The sequence below is a fragment of the Penicillium vulpinum genome (genome assembly GCF_028829585.1).
Source record: "Penicillium vulpinum strain IBT 29486 chromosome Unknown utg000004l_segment0_segment0, whole genome shotgun sequence".
NCBI classification, from domain to species: Eukaryota; Fungi; Ascomycota; class Eurotiomycetes; order Eurotiales; family Aspergillaceae; genus Penicillium; species Penicillium vulpinum.
Window position 1 is genome coordinate 5,640,381 of NW_026643244.1, and position 16,488 is coordinate 5,656,868.

The 16,488-nt window shown below is 48.0% G+C and overlaps 7 protein-coding genes across 7 annotated transcripts; 3 read left to right on the plus strand and 4 right to left on the minus strand.

Moving 5' to 3' along the window:
• Window positions 1-760: 760 nt before the first annotated feature.
• On the plus strand, window positions 761-5,656 carry N7479_010609 (putative Rho guanyl nucleotide exchange factor; the record flags this gene model as incomplete). Its single annotated transcript, XM_057258300.1, has 3 exons — window positions 761-2,987; window positions 3,042-5,035; window positions 5,087-5,656. The coding sequence occupies 3 exons, from the start codon at window positions 761-763 to the stop codon at window positions 5,654-5,656; spliced, it is 4,791 nt and encodes a 1,596-aa protein (XP_057105758.1).
• Window positions 5,657-5,993: 337 nt separating this feature from the next.
• N7479_010610 (tRNA lysidine(34) synthetase) lies at window positions 5,994-8,158 on the minus strand (the record flags this gene model as incomplete). Its single annotated transcript, XM_057258301.1, has 3 exons — window positions 5,994-7,702; window positions 7,762-7,938; window positions 8,005-8,158. 3 exons carry the CDS (start codon window positions 8,156-8,158, stop codon window positions 5,994-5,996), a joined length of 2,040 nt encoding a protein of 679 aa, XP_057105759.1.
• Window positions 8,159-8,688: 530 nt separating this feature from the next.
• Window positions 8,689-10,120, minus strand: N7479_010611 (fungal specific transcription factor domain-containing protein; the record flags this gene model as incomplete). The annotated part of the gene is made up of 5 exons (XM_057258302.1): window positions 8,689-9,205; window positions 9,255-9,499; window positions 9,552-9,620; window positions 9,673-9,711; window positions 9,764-10,120. Coding segments are annotated over 5 exons (1,227 nt in total), but the record flags the coding sequence as incomplete, so codon positions are not given.
• A 249-nt stretch (window positions 10,121-10,369) lies between these two features.
• Window positions 10,370-10,993, minus strand: N7479_010612 (Zn(II)2Cys6 transcription factor domain-containing protein; the record flags this gene model as incomplete). Its single annotated transcript, XM_057258303.1, has 4 exons — window positions 10,370-10,596; window positions 10,651-10,795; window positions 10,846-10,891; window positions 10,947-10,993. 4 exons carry the CDS (start codon window positions 10,991-10,993, stop codon window positions 10,370-10,372), a joined length of 465 nt encoding a protein of 154 aa, XP_057105761.1.
• Window positions 10,994-11,399: 406 nt separating this feature from the next.
• Window positions 11,400-13,094, minus strand: N7479_010613 (tetratricopeptide repeat protein; the record flags this gene model as incomplete). Its single annotated transcript, XM_057258304.1, has 1 exon — window positions 11,400-13,094. The coding sequence occupies one exon, from the start codon at window positions 13,092-13,094 to the stop codon at window positions 11,400-11,402; it is 1,695 nt and encodes a 564-aa protein (XP_057105762.1).
• A 1,302-nt stretch (window positions 13,095-14,396) lies between these two features.
• On the plus strand, window positions 14,397-14,672 carry N7479_010614 (uncharacterized protein; the record flags this gene model as incomplete). Its single annotated transcript, XM_057258305.1, has 1 exon — window positions 14,397-14,672. One exon carries the CDS (start codon window positions 14,397-14,399, stop codon window positions 14,670-14,672), a length of 276 nt encoding a protein of 91 aa, XP_057105763.1.
• A 941-nt stretch (window positions 14,673-15,613) lies between these two features.
• N7479_010615 (uncharacterized protein) lies at window positions 15,614-16,333 on the plus strand (the record flags this gene model as incomplete). Its single annotated transcript, XM_057258306.1, has 1 exon — window positions 15,614-16,333. The coding sequence occupies one exon, from the start codon at window positions 15,614-15,616 to the stop codon at window positions 16,331-16,333; it is 720 nt and encodes a 239-aa protein (XP_057105764.1).
• Between the last annotated feature and the right edge of the window lie 155 nt (window positions 16,334-16,488).

Sequence of the window (16,488 nt, forward strand, 5' to 3'; positions counted from 1 at the left end):
TATAACGAGAGCAAACAAGGTACAATGAGCCCCATATATTCAGCGAATCATGCAGATGTGACCTATCACACTAGTCCTTGCAGCAGTTGGGGATCGCAACGATAGCAACGGTGTTGATAGCGTTGGCCGGACAAAACATAGTAGAGTAAATATTAAAAACAAGAGAGTAGGACAAGTTAAGGGAGAGAATATAATTTCTCTACAACCTAGGAAACTCGAATGAGCTGTTTATACTCAAGTCATTCTTTTTTTTCTATTCTTAGTGTTAGGCGCTAATACCCGCTCTTGGTCTATCGGGCTATCGCGATATCAACCCACCGCTTCTCTGTCCCCGCCTCAAAACAAACGCCTCCCCTCAGTCTTACACTTCCTTTTATTTACCTTTTGGGGATTTTCCGTTCTTTTCTTTTTGTTCACGCCCACGTGTCTACTCTCTGGATCTATGAATTGAGTGGATATTTTCTGTACCTCAGCTTCTATGGAGGGGAGCGCGAATGTCCCGATTGCTTTACCAACAACAGGATAACACATCCTACATGCGATTTTCAACTGCCTTTCACTCAGCCTAGGGAAATTCCTCTCATTTAATTCCAAACATTGCGCTCTTGTGTCTCCCGTCACTCGCTACCTTACTACTACATCGCACCTTCGCTCCTTCTACGTCAAATCCCGGCGCATTTCATTTGTTTATCGCGCACGATAGCGCCTGCTCAACAGCTTCTAACATTCCGCACTTGCATCGAAAATACCACCATTCATTATGGCAGCCATCGCACCTCCCCCCGCAATCCCTACACTGGCAGACCTGCCCCTCGAACAACTCAGCCTCTATCATGTTGTCGACTCATGTTTATCATCTATTCTCGTTTTCTATGGTGCTGTCTCTACCGCCAATGCCACTGTGAGCAGTTCCCGCATCCAGGCCCATATATTCACCCCCGCCGGGTTTCAAAGTTATCCTCGAATTACTGTGTCCCCAGCTGCTCCCGTGTATGCCGCAGTCAACCACCTCCCCCGCGAAAAACAAGGTGATGAGGTGTGTCGCGGACTTGCAGTCAGCATGCTGAGATATTTTGCCGAGCTGTCTGAACCGGTTAAGCACCATCTGACTGGTGTGGCTCGCACTGGAAAACCGGGTGGAAAGGCCCCCAAGATGTTCGACGAGATGCATGCTGCGGATCTCGCAAACCGTATGACAAAGGTGGAGGATTCGTCAGAGATTATTCATGATATTCGGAACGCATATCAAGAGCGAAAGGTGCCATGGATTGACATCGATGTGGTGCTTCCTACGGGTACTATACAACCATTCCACCGTCGAGAGAGTGCGGGATCAGATCTTGAGGGGAGCCAGAATCCCCAGTACGGTCCATACACGCCCCTGATAGAGGCATTAGGAGATCCTATGTTTTTGCCAACATCTCGACTGAAGCGTGCGCCGTCTCAGCCGACCAATGTCAGCAAATCCCGGCTGTTCGCAAGAAGCCAGAAAGAAGCCCTTCGTCTCACCATGTGTGAGCTTGTCGACACGGAAGAAAGATATGTCGCGAAACTGTATTCTCTTGTCCATGAAGTGGCCGACGAATTTCGGCAAAAGGCTGTGGGCAGAGGACCATCAAGTAACAGCCCAGACGAGGCAGCCTTGGCGGCATTATTCCCACCATGTTTGAATGAAATTCTGGAAGTCAACCTGGGCTTTCTCGATGTCATTCGGCAAGTGCTTGATGAAACAGAGAAAGACGCCATCACCGATATTGGTCAGGACACGGAGCTCCCTTCGAACCATCGGGGTTTGCCTAGAGACAGAGCGGATCCGCTTGGAGCTCTGGCATTCGCAAAGGCCCTCTTTGAATGGCTACCACAATTTTCGCAGCCATACGGAGACTATATGCGAGCTCATACAGGTTTTACGCAAACTCTGAATTTGTTCATGAAAGATAAAAATTCTAGCTTTTCGAAGAGAGTATATGAGACGGGAGAGCAGAGACTACGCTCTTTGTTGATGGAACCCGTTCAGCGACTTCCTCGATACAGTCTGCTGATTGACACCATGACTAGCAATTTACCCTTAGTTCATCCTGCTGTGCGAACTTTGCTGAAAGCGCGAGACATTGTGAAGGATATTTGTGCGCTAGAGAATAATTCTCCATCAAGCCACGCCCAAAGCCTTCAACGTCTGAAAGAGCTGGTCAACGGATGGCCAGCGAAGACATTCCCTGAAGGACGACTGATTACCGCAGTCGATTTCAATGAAATTACCCCTCCCTACTGTCTAGATACGCAGTCGCCTGGCAACAGCACCGGGATCATGCTTCTTTATAAGAACTGCTTGGTCCTTCTAGCAAAGCCCGCCGAAAGCCGAGCCACGGCCCGTGGTGTGCTGGCTGACATCGATAACGCGGCCTCTTCAACCAGTGATATGTCCACCTCTTTACCACAATCGGAACTCCAGGTCTTGCAGGTACTAGACTTCCATAATGTGCGTTGTATGCAATCCACATGTGGTCGGATTTTGTTTGTTGTGCCAGTTTCAGCCAATCCCATGACTGATGAGACAAGTGTTGGAGCGGAACTACTTGCATTAGAATTGGCTGGAACGTATGAAGGAAGAGCCAACCGACTAATCGAAGAAATATCCAAAGCGAAGATTGAGGGTCGATTCTCCGAGAGCGAAAGAGAAGGAGGCAAATGGACACTACGAAGCCCTCCCACCGGAACTGCGAGTAACGTGGGAATACTGGCCTGTGTGTGCGAGGACGGCGAAAGCGTCACGCTCAACCAGATTCAGTCGTCCCCCATACGAGTCGTTTTTGATACATCTAAGGCGACTTGTGGTCAAATGTTGAGAGATTCCAATCGTGAGATCATCATATCGATATCTCCTCCAAATGGAGATCAATACAGACTAGATATCGATTCTGTGGTTGGATCTGGGTCTACAGATCTGATCACGGTGGAAACGTTCATTCCTACTCTCTCACGACGTCGTAAGTGACCCACCATGACAATTGTGTTTTCTTGCCATTGACATGTAGGAAAAGTTCAATATTTGCTCTCGCCTCTGCATAGCCCCCGAAACCCAGTATTGACAGACCCACTGGTTCATTCCAATTTTGAAATCCTCCGGTATATCGCCAGCAGCTTAATCACGCAAGTCAAGTCTTCGCGGGGCTTCCGGCCACCTTCGCCGACCAAACTGATCTCAAATCTATTGGGTGGCAGTCGTGATAATGTTCCCACCCTTAAAGGGCCAGGATCGGGCACTCTTACCGGCGAATTCCCCAAAATGCTCCCACCGAGAGGTACTTTATCAAGATCAAATACTTTACCTTCGACGTTTCCCGGAAAAGACAAAGAGAAAGACAAGGACAAAGAGAAGGAGAAGGAGAAGGAGAAAGAGGAAAATGCGAATAAAATCTCAGTTGTTGGGGCATCTGCCTCCAACGGATTGGATACTCAGCTCGGGTCGCTGGAACAAACATTTGCAGCCTACGTACTTTCTCTGCAGTCTCGGAGTGGAAACATCCTGGGCCGAATGCTTCGTGTCAGAGATCATGTTGACCGGGCACCGGTCAATGAGCTTTACAACATTTTGCTGGAAGATCCAAGCAAAATCCAAGCTGCCGCCGAAGTCCCAGTTGATACGCTTTTCGTCGCATTTGAAACCTTTTTGGCGAACGCCTGGAGAAGAAGTATGGGCCCTATCCTGAGCTCCTCTTCTCTGAAATGGATTCAGAGCCAGTTCGACACCATGACACCGCGAGATTTTGATGAGCAATTCCGGAAATTCGTGACAGACATGAGCCCGCAAAATAGACGAGCTCTAGCTGCGATCATTCGACTACTTGCTGAGCTGCTCGATGCATCTGGGAATGACGGAGACCGCGGTGCTTTGACGATGGCATTTGCGGAGGTTCTCACTGAAGACGGTGATCCTAGCCATCATGTCTCCCTTTTGGATCGACTGGTTGAAGACTTTGATAGCCTCTTTGAAGAATATCTTCCTGGGGGTACTTCAGTGGAAGGAACACTGACCTGCGATCAATCGAAATCTCGTATCAATGCTGGGTCAGTCGGTTCCAATTCTTCCTCTTTCCGGAAACGCTTTGGCTTTGGTACGCACAGGGATACCTTGAAAAATGAAGGCGAAGGCAAAGTCGCAGCAATTCTGCGGACATTGAGCAAGAAGCAAAGCCCGGCCGGCTCAGAGCCCAATACACCCAAGGGTACTCTGTTGCGTTCGAAGTCGACTGACGTGGACGCTCGTCTGGGCTTCCTTCGCCCTACATCTCGCGATCGCCCTGCGTCTCGCGATCGTCCTACATCTCGTGATCGTCCTACATCCCGCGATCGCCCTACATCCCGCGATCGTCCATATGGGTTCGCATCTGAGGAGCAACTTTCGAGACCAGGCACCGGCTACGAAAAGCCGCCTTCTCTGTCTTCCTTCCGGGGATTCTCTGAAGATACCTTGCCAAGGACTCGCAGAAAACGAAGGAGCTCTCTTTCTGATTTACGACCACCCACATCATCCTCAGATGCATCCAGTATCTCGCCGACTCAACAGCTCCGCCCGACGACCCCTTCCAGCCGCCCACGAGGAGAAGTGGTGACACCCACCAAACAGTCCAGACCTCAGAGTAGTTACATGCCAACATCTCAGTCACCTATGCGTGGTCAATCACCCATGCGTGGCCAATCGCCAATGCGTTCTAAGCCACTCGCAAAATCCAGTTCACCGACGCGATTAGGATCACCCATTCGCCGTCTGTCGCCCCCCCGTCCTTCTACGCCGAGCTGGAAGGAGAACATTGACCCAAGGACTCCACAGACGGAGCGTACAGCTAAAACCAGGGGCAGTGTATCAGAATCGCCGGTAGAGGAATCAAGGAGGCGATCCAACGTGTCAAGCATCCCCCAGCGGACTCCGGGCCTTCGAGAGCGTTCAACCACCAATAGTTCTGATACTAAGCGGCCACAATCTTCGTCTTCCTTGCAGAAATCGCAGAAACCACGGATGCAGAGCCCACAAAAAGTGTGTCACATTGTATTTATCTCGATAGTGACCTTACTGACATTCTCTTAGTTACGTGATCGTGTTCAACTAGAAAAAAAGACCCAAAACTCTAGTCAATTGGGCCTGAAAGACGAGCTTACAGAGCTTGGTAACGAATTACGTTCTCTGAAGTTCACACCACCAAGGCAAGCCAATGCAATGAACCTCGAGTTTGATTTTGACCGTACAGACATCAATCAATCTTCTGCTACCGTCGCATCTCTTGAATCTCGCATGCGCAGCCTTGAAGCTCGAGTTGAGAAGCTTACTGGGGAATACAATGGTCGCACAACTGCTCTCGAGCGGGACTTGGAGTCGTCCTTGGTTCTTAGCGAGAAGCGCGTAAAGAAATTGGACGAGCTTTATCGCGAGGCAAGTGCCGAAAACGAAGCTCTCTATGATCGGTTTAATACCGAGCTCAGCAAGATTGCAAAGGATGTCCGACTGGGCCACGCAGAAGCCGCCTTGAAGTCTCAACTAGCGAGTGCGTTAGACGAGATTGGCCGGGTGAAGAAAGAAAACTTCCGCCTGAAACGAGAAGTCGGAGGCCTTCGAGCCCAGTCAGCTGCCGTTGCACTACTCAAGGCGAGCGAACAATGACCACAATGACCCAATATACAGCATCGATGGCTTGCCCCGTCATTCATTCCTTTTTCCCACCTGGACATCTTGCTCGACAGCCTGACACCTGTTACATTTATCTTTTCCTTTCACCTTGTATTTTGATATCGCACAAGCCTTTCTCTACTTTCCTTTGAACACCCATTCATTTGGATACATATCCATGAGCCTATCTTACTTGTATTCATTCCTATTTTGTCACCCTTCATATTGGCCTATCCGCACAGGTAGCCATTGACCATGCATGCATAGCTCAGGAGATCAAGTTTTTACAGGGCTTGTTTTTTTGTTTGTCTAAGTGTTATTTTCATGTACACTAAGCGTCTTCGGCATCTTTACCCACCGGCCAGCCCATCAAGCGTAGTGCCTCAGTATCAATCATTTTGTACATCCACTGCCATTTTAGTTTCCAGCGACAGCGTAGATGTATCAATTCCACCTCATTGAGAGAAGAATACTTAGTTGAATGACTGGATAGCCGATAGTCCAAAGTTGGCAATGCCAGTTGTTGCCAAATCTTCTGACCAAGAGGCTTTCCTGGCTTGGCAATCACGCCTTCCCTTGATATCACAGGTAAAGTGAAGCGCAGCTGAGCAGGCGCTTCGACGGACAAGAGGGCTTTGAGGTGCTCAAAAGTCCCGGGAATTTTCTGCTCGACAACAGAATCCTTGTTCATCCTCTGCGGCCTTGAATTAACCGCATCTTTGCGTATCCGTTCAATATCAAATTTATGGAGTGGTCGTATTGTAAGCGGAAGACTTAATAGTCGATCCTCTAATTGATTGGGGTCACAGTCGATCGGAACGAGACGAAGCCGCATCCAATACCTGTTATCCCATAAAACCCACTGAGTAAAACTACCACTAGGCGAAACATTGAGTTGCGTCACGGGATCACGATTTCTCATGAATGGTTGCCGGGATAGCAACCAGATATTATCACCGAGACGTGGGTCTTGGGACTTTCCAGGCGTGGAGGCTTCGTTTGCGAGACGCTGGAATAGAACCCCGGCTACCGTGAAGGCATTTCTTCTTTTCTGGCCTGTCCCATGAGAGCCATCTGGACCCGAGAACACATTGGGGACTAGAGACTCATAGCTGCGTAGCGAGAAATGGTTATCGGGGAATGGGGAGACTAGTTCTGTGATGCGGCGGAGAACGATGGTCTGGATCTGCCGCATTCGAGACGCTGATAATGTTGCCAGTTGCGGGTCCATGGATGCTGGGGTTGTATCCAGGAATTGAATGACCGCCGACCCTGCTTTGGGATTGAAATCTAGAATTCGGCATTGAGATGAAAGGAGGTAGTTTGAAAGCTCGTCTGACCTCTGGAGGAGGGTTTGGCTTGAGCGGATTAGGGAGAGGATGGATTGTGATTCCAGTGCTCGGGGTAGGGAGTTTGAGGTGCGAAGGCTGCGGATGGCGTTCCGAGGAGTGAGGGTTGGGTCGAAATTTGTTGGGTCGGAGACGTAGGGGACTTTGTTTTTGTGGCAGGTCTCCAGAAGACTTGTTTTGGTGAAAGATAGCAGAGGTCGGCAGATGAATATGCCAGGACTTGCCATGTTTGCATTAGATGTGAGGTTGAAGGTAATTTTATCTGTCTTGGCGTTTGGGTCTGGAAATGTGATGAACCCATGCTTCTGGTTATCGAACCGGACTCTGACTTGGGGGTTTGTCGGTGGTTTTGTGGGGATTGATGTAGTTGACCAGCTCTCAGAAGCCCCGAAGAGACCATGGCATTCGGGGATTCGAGCAACTTCGGCGATGCCACCAAGACCTAACCCAGTTGCCCCAGTGGAGAGCCGCCAAATGGTGGTTTCAATATTGTCATCTTGATGATGGCCTAGAAGCAGTGTTTCAAGTTTGAACTCATGACAAGCTATGCCGAGGGCTTGGAAACGGAGCCGTCGAGCATGTGTCTCAAAGGCAGACGGCATGGGACTCGATGCTCCAGACTTTGGCGAAGATTGATTCTGACTTGATGTAATTTCAGACCAGTCTAAACTGAGAATATGGGTTCTGATATCTGTTTAAGAATGGTTAAATAATCTTCCAAAAATTTAAAGATTCCAACTTGGAACATACCCATATCACGAAGCCACCCAGCAACCTTTTGTGCTTCAATAGTGCTTTCTGAACGAGCACGATGATCTACAACAAAAGCAGTGACAGAAATAGCCCCAGCAATATCAGAAGAGCGTTCCAATTGCTTGCATAAGTATGCCAAAGCCATGGAGTCGGCGCCACCACTGACGGCAATTCCTACCATCTCGCGATCAGCTAAGTTCTCTAGATACAGACTAATTTTTCACAATCTTTAAAGCTTACCAACCCTCCTTGGAAGCTGCACAGTGTCATTATCACCGGGTTTCGTTCCATATTTGGTGCTGCCATAATTGACGCGAGCCCGTCGCGATCCGGACCATGCTTGCTGGAAGCAACGCTGGAACAGAAATGGCGAGATCGATATATTCCCGGCCATTTCCACTCTCCATGGAATCAAACATAGGCTCGAAAATTCAATATCATCGTCGACATATAGATTACTTGACGCGCAGGAGAACCTAAGGGTGATATCGTCGGTTCGGCTAATTAATTTCCCGAGAACGTGACCAGGCATCCTTCACATAAATATGTCCCTGGGATTCTATTATTATTTTAAAAAATAACGGGTAATTTTGAGATGGGAGTATGTTTGTATCCTGGTATTCACAGTAACGTAAGTGGCGGTTGCTGAGTTACATATGTTGCTCGCATGCTCAACTATATACATTGCAGCAAATCAACATTATGACACAGCGAGGGTCCGCATATGATTTATACATTAGAACGATTAGCTGGATATGTAATTTAGTTTCTACTTATGGCATCGTTGTGATATTATTTTCGGGGAATCAATTAGAACACCGTTTTACTGAGGTTTAATGTCCAATTTCTGAGGATATCTATTTAGACATCAAATCAATTAGGAAAAGCAGCCAGGTAAGCGCCCTCGATTTCCCGCCCCATACCCCCAACACCCTCAAAAATCACATCCGATTTCAGAGAACTGCCAAGAACCTCCACCCCATGTCTCAGCTCCTCCCTCAATCTCTCAGCATCAGCAATCTCCGACTCGGGAGTAGGGTTACTAAGCAGGTGATAACAATCCGCAAGCCGATCCGTCGCTAGAGAGGCACGCAATCGATGCAATAGCATGAGAAGAGCGTAGCAGCTCTGCATAGCCGAGCAAGCAAAGTAAGGGATAGTTTTCGGATATGTTGTGGATCTAGAAGAGAAGGTCGAGTCAAGTGGATTCGGATACGGCAAAGTACGATATATTGTCGTTACCACAAGCGAAGACTTGAGGCAGATAGTCGAGGATTCTTGCTCCGTGAACGGGAATGAGGCCTCGCAGTCTGTCACCCACTTGGGAGCAGATGTTTGATGCGGGAAATCTGCGCTGTTGATTGCTGCAAGATCGCAGTATCTGTCGAGGAAAAGTGGGATGTCCATGAAGGCACGGAAGCGGTGCAGGCGAGTGCGAGCACTAGAAAGGTCAGTAGAATACCTATTGAGGCTGAAGATAAATCACTCACGCATGGATGAACATGCGGCTGATCATCCACATGGTTTGAGCTACAGATCTCTCTGGACCTTCATCAAAAGTCGTTAAAAGATGGCGGTCTGCTTCACATATTAGAGATACAAGATTCGAATCCAGATTGCGTATCCGGGTGCCGAAATTGGAGAGAACGGCTGTCTCATCCACTCGTTCGATGTTCTGGACCATTTTGTTAGACTCGAAAAGAGCCTCTTGGGCTTTCATCATTATGGGCCATGGCTTGTAACAGTCAGTAGAGGATTGGAGAGTTATGAGATGAGATGAATAATACCTCCTGATGAACATCAAATTTGGGATAGGGCGTAGTTATTCGCGGATCATCCAAAGAAACAATTGGTGGCTGGATATTAATCAGTCAAAATCGGTCAGTGAGAGTATTCATATGTTCTTACAGAAAGATGCAGGTTTGACGATAGATATGTGACCCAAATCTATAGAACCAGTGAGCAACAGCTCCGACAATAACATATCTCTCTCACTAACCGTCATCCACCAAGCTCGTCTCTGTGCCTCAGAATACTTTGTCACCGTCGAGTCGAGTCTATGAAAGGAGATATCCATAGCAGTTGTGATAGCCTGGTTACCTCGAGCCCGCATTCTGGATATATTACCACGCTGACAATACTCATAGATGGCAAGAACCACGAGAGCTAGAACCGGACCAAGTTGAGCTGGAACTTGCGGATGCAAACTATTTTGTGCTACAGAGGATTCTATCTCCGCAACATTAGTGCTCAAAGCAGGTGACAAGTCGTCAATCTCGGTTTCCAGAGCAGCCAGTGCGGCCTGAGCAAATAACTGTGCGTACGACCGTCTAAGCGCGAGGTTCATTTCGGCCATTGGAAAGCTGTCTTCGGAGGTAGGTATGAGGACCAGCATTGCAGACAAAGCAAGACTTAGAGACGATGTCGGCCAATAAGGCAGGTGGGACTTTTCTGCTTGAGAACTTTGTCCAAATGGCCTGATCACAGTAGGGTGGTCTTCATTCTGCGATACTATGGGAGGCGGCAACAGAGGCAAATATGGATGGATATAAATATAGTAGGCATTGGCACTGTATGTCTGATTAGTAGTCGGTCATACTTTGAATCAGGTTCTTTGCACCAACATTTCCGCTTCAGATTGATAGGCGCGTATTACCGATGACCCTATATCTCGCACAGGGGCTGAATCAAAGGAGCTGTCATCATGTGGGGTGAGCTGACCCCATATCTGGTGGGCTCCATCTGCAATTGACAAAGAATCTGGGGAGAGATCGAGATTGTGGATCCCAGCGAATGGTGAGACCAGACCAATCATGTTATCGAGAAATGGCTCTGGCCAATAGTTAGATATTATAATGACTTTTTATTCAGGAAGGGTTGAGCTACCAATTTCATTGGTGATACCTGATGTTGAAGATGGCAGAGAATTGCCTGCAGTTGGTCGCCGTTGTGCCTCTTCATACCGGGCTCCTCTGCGAGGACCACCCCGGCGACTGGGTTGGTAACTGCACTCTTTTTTTCTGCTATAGCACTAATCAATGAGTTAGCCAATGTACACTATGATAAGGCGGTTGGATATACACTGCCACAGGGTTGTTGGCCGTCACAACGCGTTTTCGATGTTCGACTACAGAATATGAGCTCAAGGCAAGAATGAGCGGTCGACAAGGTATGTAACGCACCATGCCAGACACGCAGCTTTTACTGGTGATTTCGTAACACGAGGCATCTTCTCTTATTGTTTGAGGAATAGTTAGTAAATGGTTATCTCTGCGTAGGACGTCACCACGGCACGTGATATTTATACCCTGATCAGATGAGGGCAGTTTTGATGTGATAGGATCTACCTTTATTTATTGCTTCTATTGCTTCTGTTAAAAGTATACTTTGTCTCAGGACATGAAGTTAGCTCTGATTCGGCGTTTGATCTTTGGACCAAACACCGAATCAACTCGTCATTGGCAGATACCCGATATCGGCGATTGATGAATCTGATTATAATACTGCAAAGGCTCTAACTAACTATCTGGAATCTCAAGAATATGTACATAGCCGTAAAGGCTTTTCTGCATTAGTAATGAATTTGAAGTATAAGTTAGAAAAAACAATTTACATACATTATCAATTTCAAAATGTTATTTGCAACAACTCTTGCCGACATTGGGCGTTTCCGAGGTATCAATACGACAGAAACATGAAGACGTTACAGGCACATCAGCCACGGCAACCGCAATCGCCAACTGCGGTGCAATAACACGCGCCTCATCATTCCGACCGAGACGTACCAAACATTCATGGTATCCCTGCAAAGCCCATACATTATTCGGATGCTGGCGAGCGCGGATAAGAGAACCATCAATACCCAAATCAGCCTCGTAGACAGCCGCAGCATCCGCAACATGGCCCTGCTCTAGCAAAAGAGCAGCGTATGCATGGCGAGTGGGCTGCATCCAACTCCAGGGCTCACTGTAACCCAACCCATCATCCAATTCAATCGAGCGACGTAGATGCGCGAACGCCTCTGTGTAGTTCCCACGACGATACTCGATCTCGCCATCCAACATTTCTGACGCCACCCCCAGAATCTCAATACACTTGTTAGGCCAATCCAAGCGCGTATCGGGGACTCGTTTCCGCGCTGCTCGGTACAGCTCTCGTTGGCGCTCTGCATCGGGCACGTTCCCTGACGCTGCATACGCCACGCCCTTGGCGTAGTGCAGCGTCGCTATCGTCATGCAGTACAGCTCTGGATCTGCGGGGATCGCAATCTCAATAAGCTCGTCCCACATGCCGAATCGCACCATGACGTGTGCGCGTACAGACATGAAGACTTCGATGTAGTCTGCCATGGCCGCGAGCAATTCTTTCGGCAGAGTCGCCTCCATGCGGTCCAAGGCTGTAAATGCGGCCTGTTTCTGGCCCGCAAACATGGCGGCGTAGATGAGTGAGTGGTATGTGTGCATGCGATACACGGAGTAGAAATTAAATGGACCTTCTCGCGCAAGATATTTCTCGTCTGCAACGGCGGCGCGCTGGTTGGCGCGGACGGCACTTCGATAGTCTCCAACCAACACATCCAGATGGGACGGCATATGATTGACATGACCCGCATCTGGAACCAGATCGCGGAGGTAATCTGCCGCTCGCAGGCCTAGTTCTGGGAAGGGCGACATCTCAATAAGATGAATGTAGGTGTGCAGAAGACCAGGGTGTTTGCAAGCATCTTTATGTTTGAGAGCTCTCTCTAACACACTCTTTGCTTCCATGGTACGAGTACCAGGGTTTGGTGTGCCGGTCACCATGTCCCACAATTTCCAGGGAGTGAGACTGATCAAAGAATCAGCGTACAGAGCGGCCACGTCCAAATCATCGGTAAAATTTTCGTATGCCTCTTTCATTGCGTCGGCATATGCAAGATTTTGAATAGCATATTGATCCATACTAGCAGGCTTATCACTCTGATAGCGGGCGGAAATTGCCTTGGCAAGGGCCTTTTCCACCGGAGATGTCTTTGAAGAGAGAAATCGAGCTTTAATTGCAGCTCGATATGTGTTTTCCACCACGGCTGTCAAGTCATTGCCGAGGAAATCCCAGGGCTGATTGTAGTTGGGGCCGAGAGAATAGGCCAAGCCCCAGTAGGCCATCATACAACATGGATCATGCACAAGTGCCTGTTTGAAACAGATGACTGATTCTTTATGATTGAAGGAATATGCCCACACAAGGCCGCGGTCAAACCATATTTGGGCCTCAGGACTGCTGGTCGTAATGACCTTCCCGTATGCCCCAAGATTATATGGATATTCATTCGTGGCCAACGCTTTTGTCATTTTGAGGATATATGCCCTGGGAGGTGGTATGATGTTAGGAGGCGAAGAAGAACGAGTTTCGGATTTAGGCGGGGTTCCCGCCTTTCTTGTACCCAACGACATTCGGACTTTTCACTCCATAGATTTCATTTTGATCTTTTTATGTTTTTATGTGATATATGAATTATCGAACTATTGTGAACTAAACTGTATACATTGCATCCTATTGGATCCCAGTTAGTATACGAACGCGAACCCTTTTAGGTATTAGATTGTATTAGATTGTACTATTGTTTCCTTAGGTCTCACTCTATATCTGTATTTTCTACTATATATCTATTACTATATCTTATTTTGATTTTGATTTCTTTTTAGAATCCTAAGAAAAGAAATCAAAAGGAGTAAAAAAAAGTACAGGCAGAAGGGGGTATGGCAATTCAGCCTCAATAGTACTCTCTTTCCTATTTCCCCCGCTGGATCAGCCCACACTTTTATATATATAATCAACGCCAAGCGCCCGTATATTTTTTCTCCCATCACATGTTGTACCCCCCAAATGGGCCAGTCTCCTTAATTCTAAATCCTCACTTTTGAAACCATCTAGTGTTCGCTAAAATGATCTCTGATATTTTGCTGAGCTAAGAGCCTGGCCAATGCCAAGGAATGACACAATAGTGTACCAAACTTCACATCTCAGAAAAAAGCATTTTCAATAAAGATGGTCAAAAATGATACATGAATCGAATCCCAACTAACTCAACAGATGATGGGAATCAATATCACATATTCCGTGAGAAACAAGAACGCTCTAATTTTGTGGGAACTTGGGAAATGCTGACCAATGAAGCATTAAAATATATATAGATCGAAAACTAGGCTGACTGCATGAGAAAAAGCAAATTGCCCATATCAGCTAACTATCTCTTACTAAGGTCTCGAAGGATTCTAGCGCTGAAAATGATCTCCAAGCCTAATTTCTTCAGCCAATGAGGGTAAACTTGCCATTTTCCCAAATCACAGCCCTGAAGGGACCTGCACGTGAGAATACGCCATACATATAGAGGAAAAATAAGCAAAATGTGACAAGTCTGCATACTAAGATGTATTCCTATTTGAGATTGCAGATCTAAGACATTCCAAGGTCTTGAATGGACTCTAGGCAGACGCTTATCTTGGTCTTTGTTTGATACCCCGTACAGACTACGGGGTATACGGGGTATACTCTTCCCGGATCCCCAACCTCTTTTCTTCCCTCTTCCCCATCCTCAACTAGATATTCCTGCTTTCTAAACGCTAAGACACAATCCAAATCAATCATCCAGCATGGTATCGTCAGCCTCACTTAAGACATTCCTACTACACTGCGGTGCCTTCATCGGGGAACGACTCGAAACAGCTCCCTTCCAGACCTTCCTCATCCTGGCCTCTATCTGGATGCTCTCTATCCCAGCTATGGTGTTTCTGACGACCCGCTATTTGCCCTTGTTTAATTCCCAAATTGCCAAACCTCAACTGCGATGCCGCTCGTGCGGTAGCACCGATTTTACTAAGATCCCTACGGGGACTCCAATTCCAACTCCGAATGGGAAGAAGGATTGAGTCACGGGGCGCAAAATGCCACATGGGGACTAGGGAAGGTTGATCTCCGGGGGCGAGGTGGGAGAAGCCGCAGTCCGTCGATCACCGCCTTAAATTAGGCAGACAGTTTTGGGTTTATTGGTGTGAATAGCGATTAGTATCGGTATTGGTTACTCTAGTGCAAGCTTAGTTTAGCTTGTTTTTGCCTCCTAGGCTAAGCTAATTTAAGAATGAGTTACATACCGAAAGCGGAATCTAGCGCATATATTATGCAGGGGATCTAGGGCTCTGCTTCATGCTTCATGCTTCATGCTTCGTATTTTTACTCCTTGCTTTGACCGGATTATTATTATGACTCTTCCTGTTAAACCATACAAAGTATATCTTGCTGAGAAATAAGAAAATGGAGTAGAGCAACATTTGCTCCACACAATCAAAAAGCCTCCTTCATTGCCTGGCTTTCATTCCTTAAAACACCTACCTGTATACTATCAGGCTGTGAGCTTACCCGATCTGCAAGCCACATTCAGCGCTATTCTCCAATCCACTTCAGTTATCGCCACATTTGGGAAAGAGAGGAAAACGCCCGCTGTCCTCGACGACTCTCAACTAGTGCTAGCCGAATACTCCAGTCCCACAAAGGCAACTGTCTCATCGGCATGGATACGAGAATAATAAGCCCTAACGGTATCATGTGTCTCCTACCTGAGTGGATGTAACCCCACGCATACCCAATTTTGAGCAAAAAACGTGAGCGGAAAACGTTGTCCGCATGGGAATTGCCTCTTTGGTCAGGGCAACCTGCTCAGCCAGGTGCATCTCACTGACTACACGGGCAGAAGCCCAGACTATAAGAACCCCGATGAAGAACGGAGGAGAGCTTGCAAACAGAACAGACCAAGCAATCATCTCGACAGCTCTCCAACATCCATTCAACCAAGCACATCTGCTGCTTCTCCAAGATGCTTTCCAGCACCCTCATTACGAGCCTCATCCTGGGTCTTTCCCAGCTAATCACCGGCAGCGCCCTGCCCTCAACCCAAGCCGCCTCAGCCCCATCATCCGGCTTCATCATCAGCCACGCAGCCTCGGACTACTTCCCCGACTCCAAGGGCGACCTCAGCGCCTTCGACGTGGACGTCCGCTACGTGGGCTACTCCACCGACACCGAGGCCTGGCTCACAAGCCTCAACCCGCACTCCGCAAGCACAGACGAAGAAAAAGCGCGGATGCTAACCGAAGCCGCATACGCGAAGAAATACGACTCGAGCGACGCAGACATGGCCGGCGACGTCGAGTCGTTGCTTGCGCACGTTGCGGGGAACAACACCGTTGCCAACAAGGGCATTTCGAAGCGGTCGAGCTTCTCGACTAGCGCTGCACATGCTGTGCTGTGGAGTGCGTGTGGCACTGTCTTCTCTTGTATCTCTGGTACGACTTGTCAGTTTGATCAGCAGATTGGGAAGGCACCGCGCAGTCATTGCGAGCAGCAGGGTGGATCGAATTGCTGTATTAGTTGGTCTACTTATAACGTTCGTGTTGGGTTTTTCTCGACTACTTGGACCGCTTGTAATCAGGAGGTCAAGGCTGAGGGGAAGACTAGTGCTTCTTGTGAGGGATATGGGAGTGGGGATCAGGGTGGTGATGTTTGTCTTAGCAATCGTGCTGGTGGGTGTACCTAGATGTGTTGTTGGAAATGAGGGTGGAAGTGGCTGTTTGATTGAGGGCTGGGAGGATCTGCAGGTAGAGAGAATGTGGTTGTTATAAGCCCTGTGCAGGGTGATGACTGTTCAAGTTTGCGGTCATAATTGTCATCCATGTTTTCTATAGTCATGCA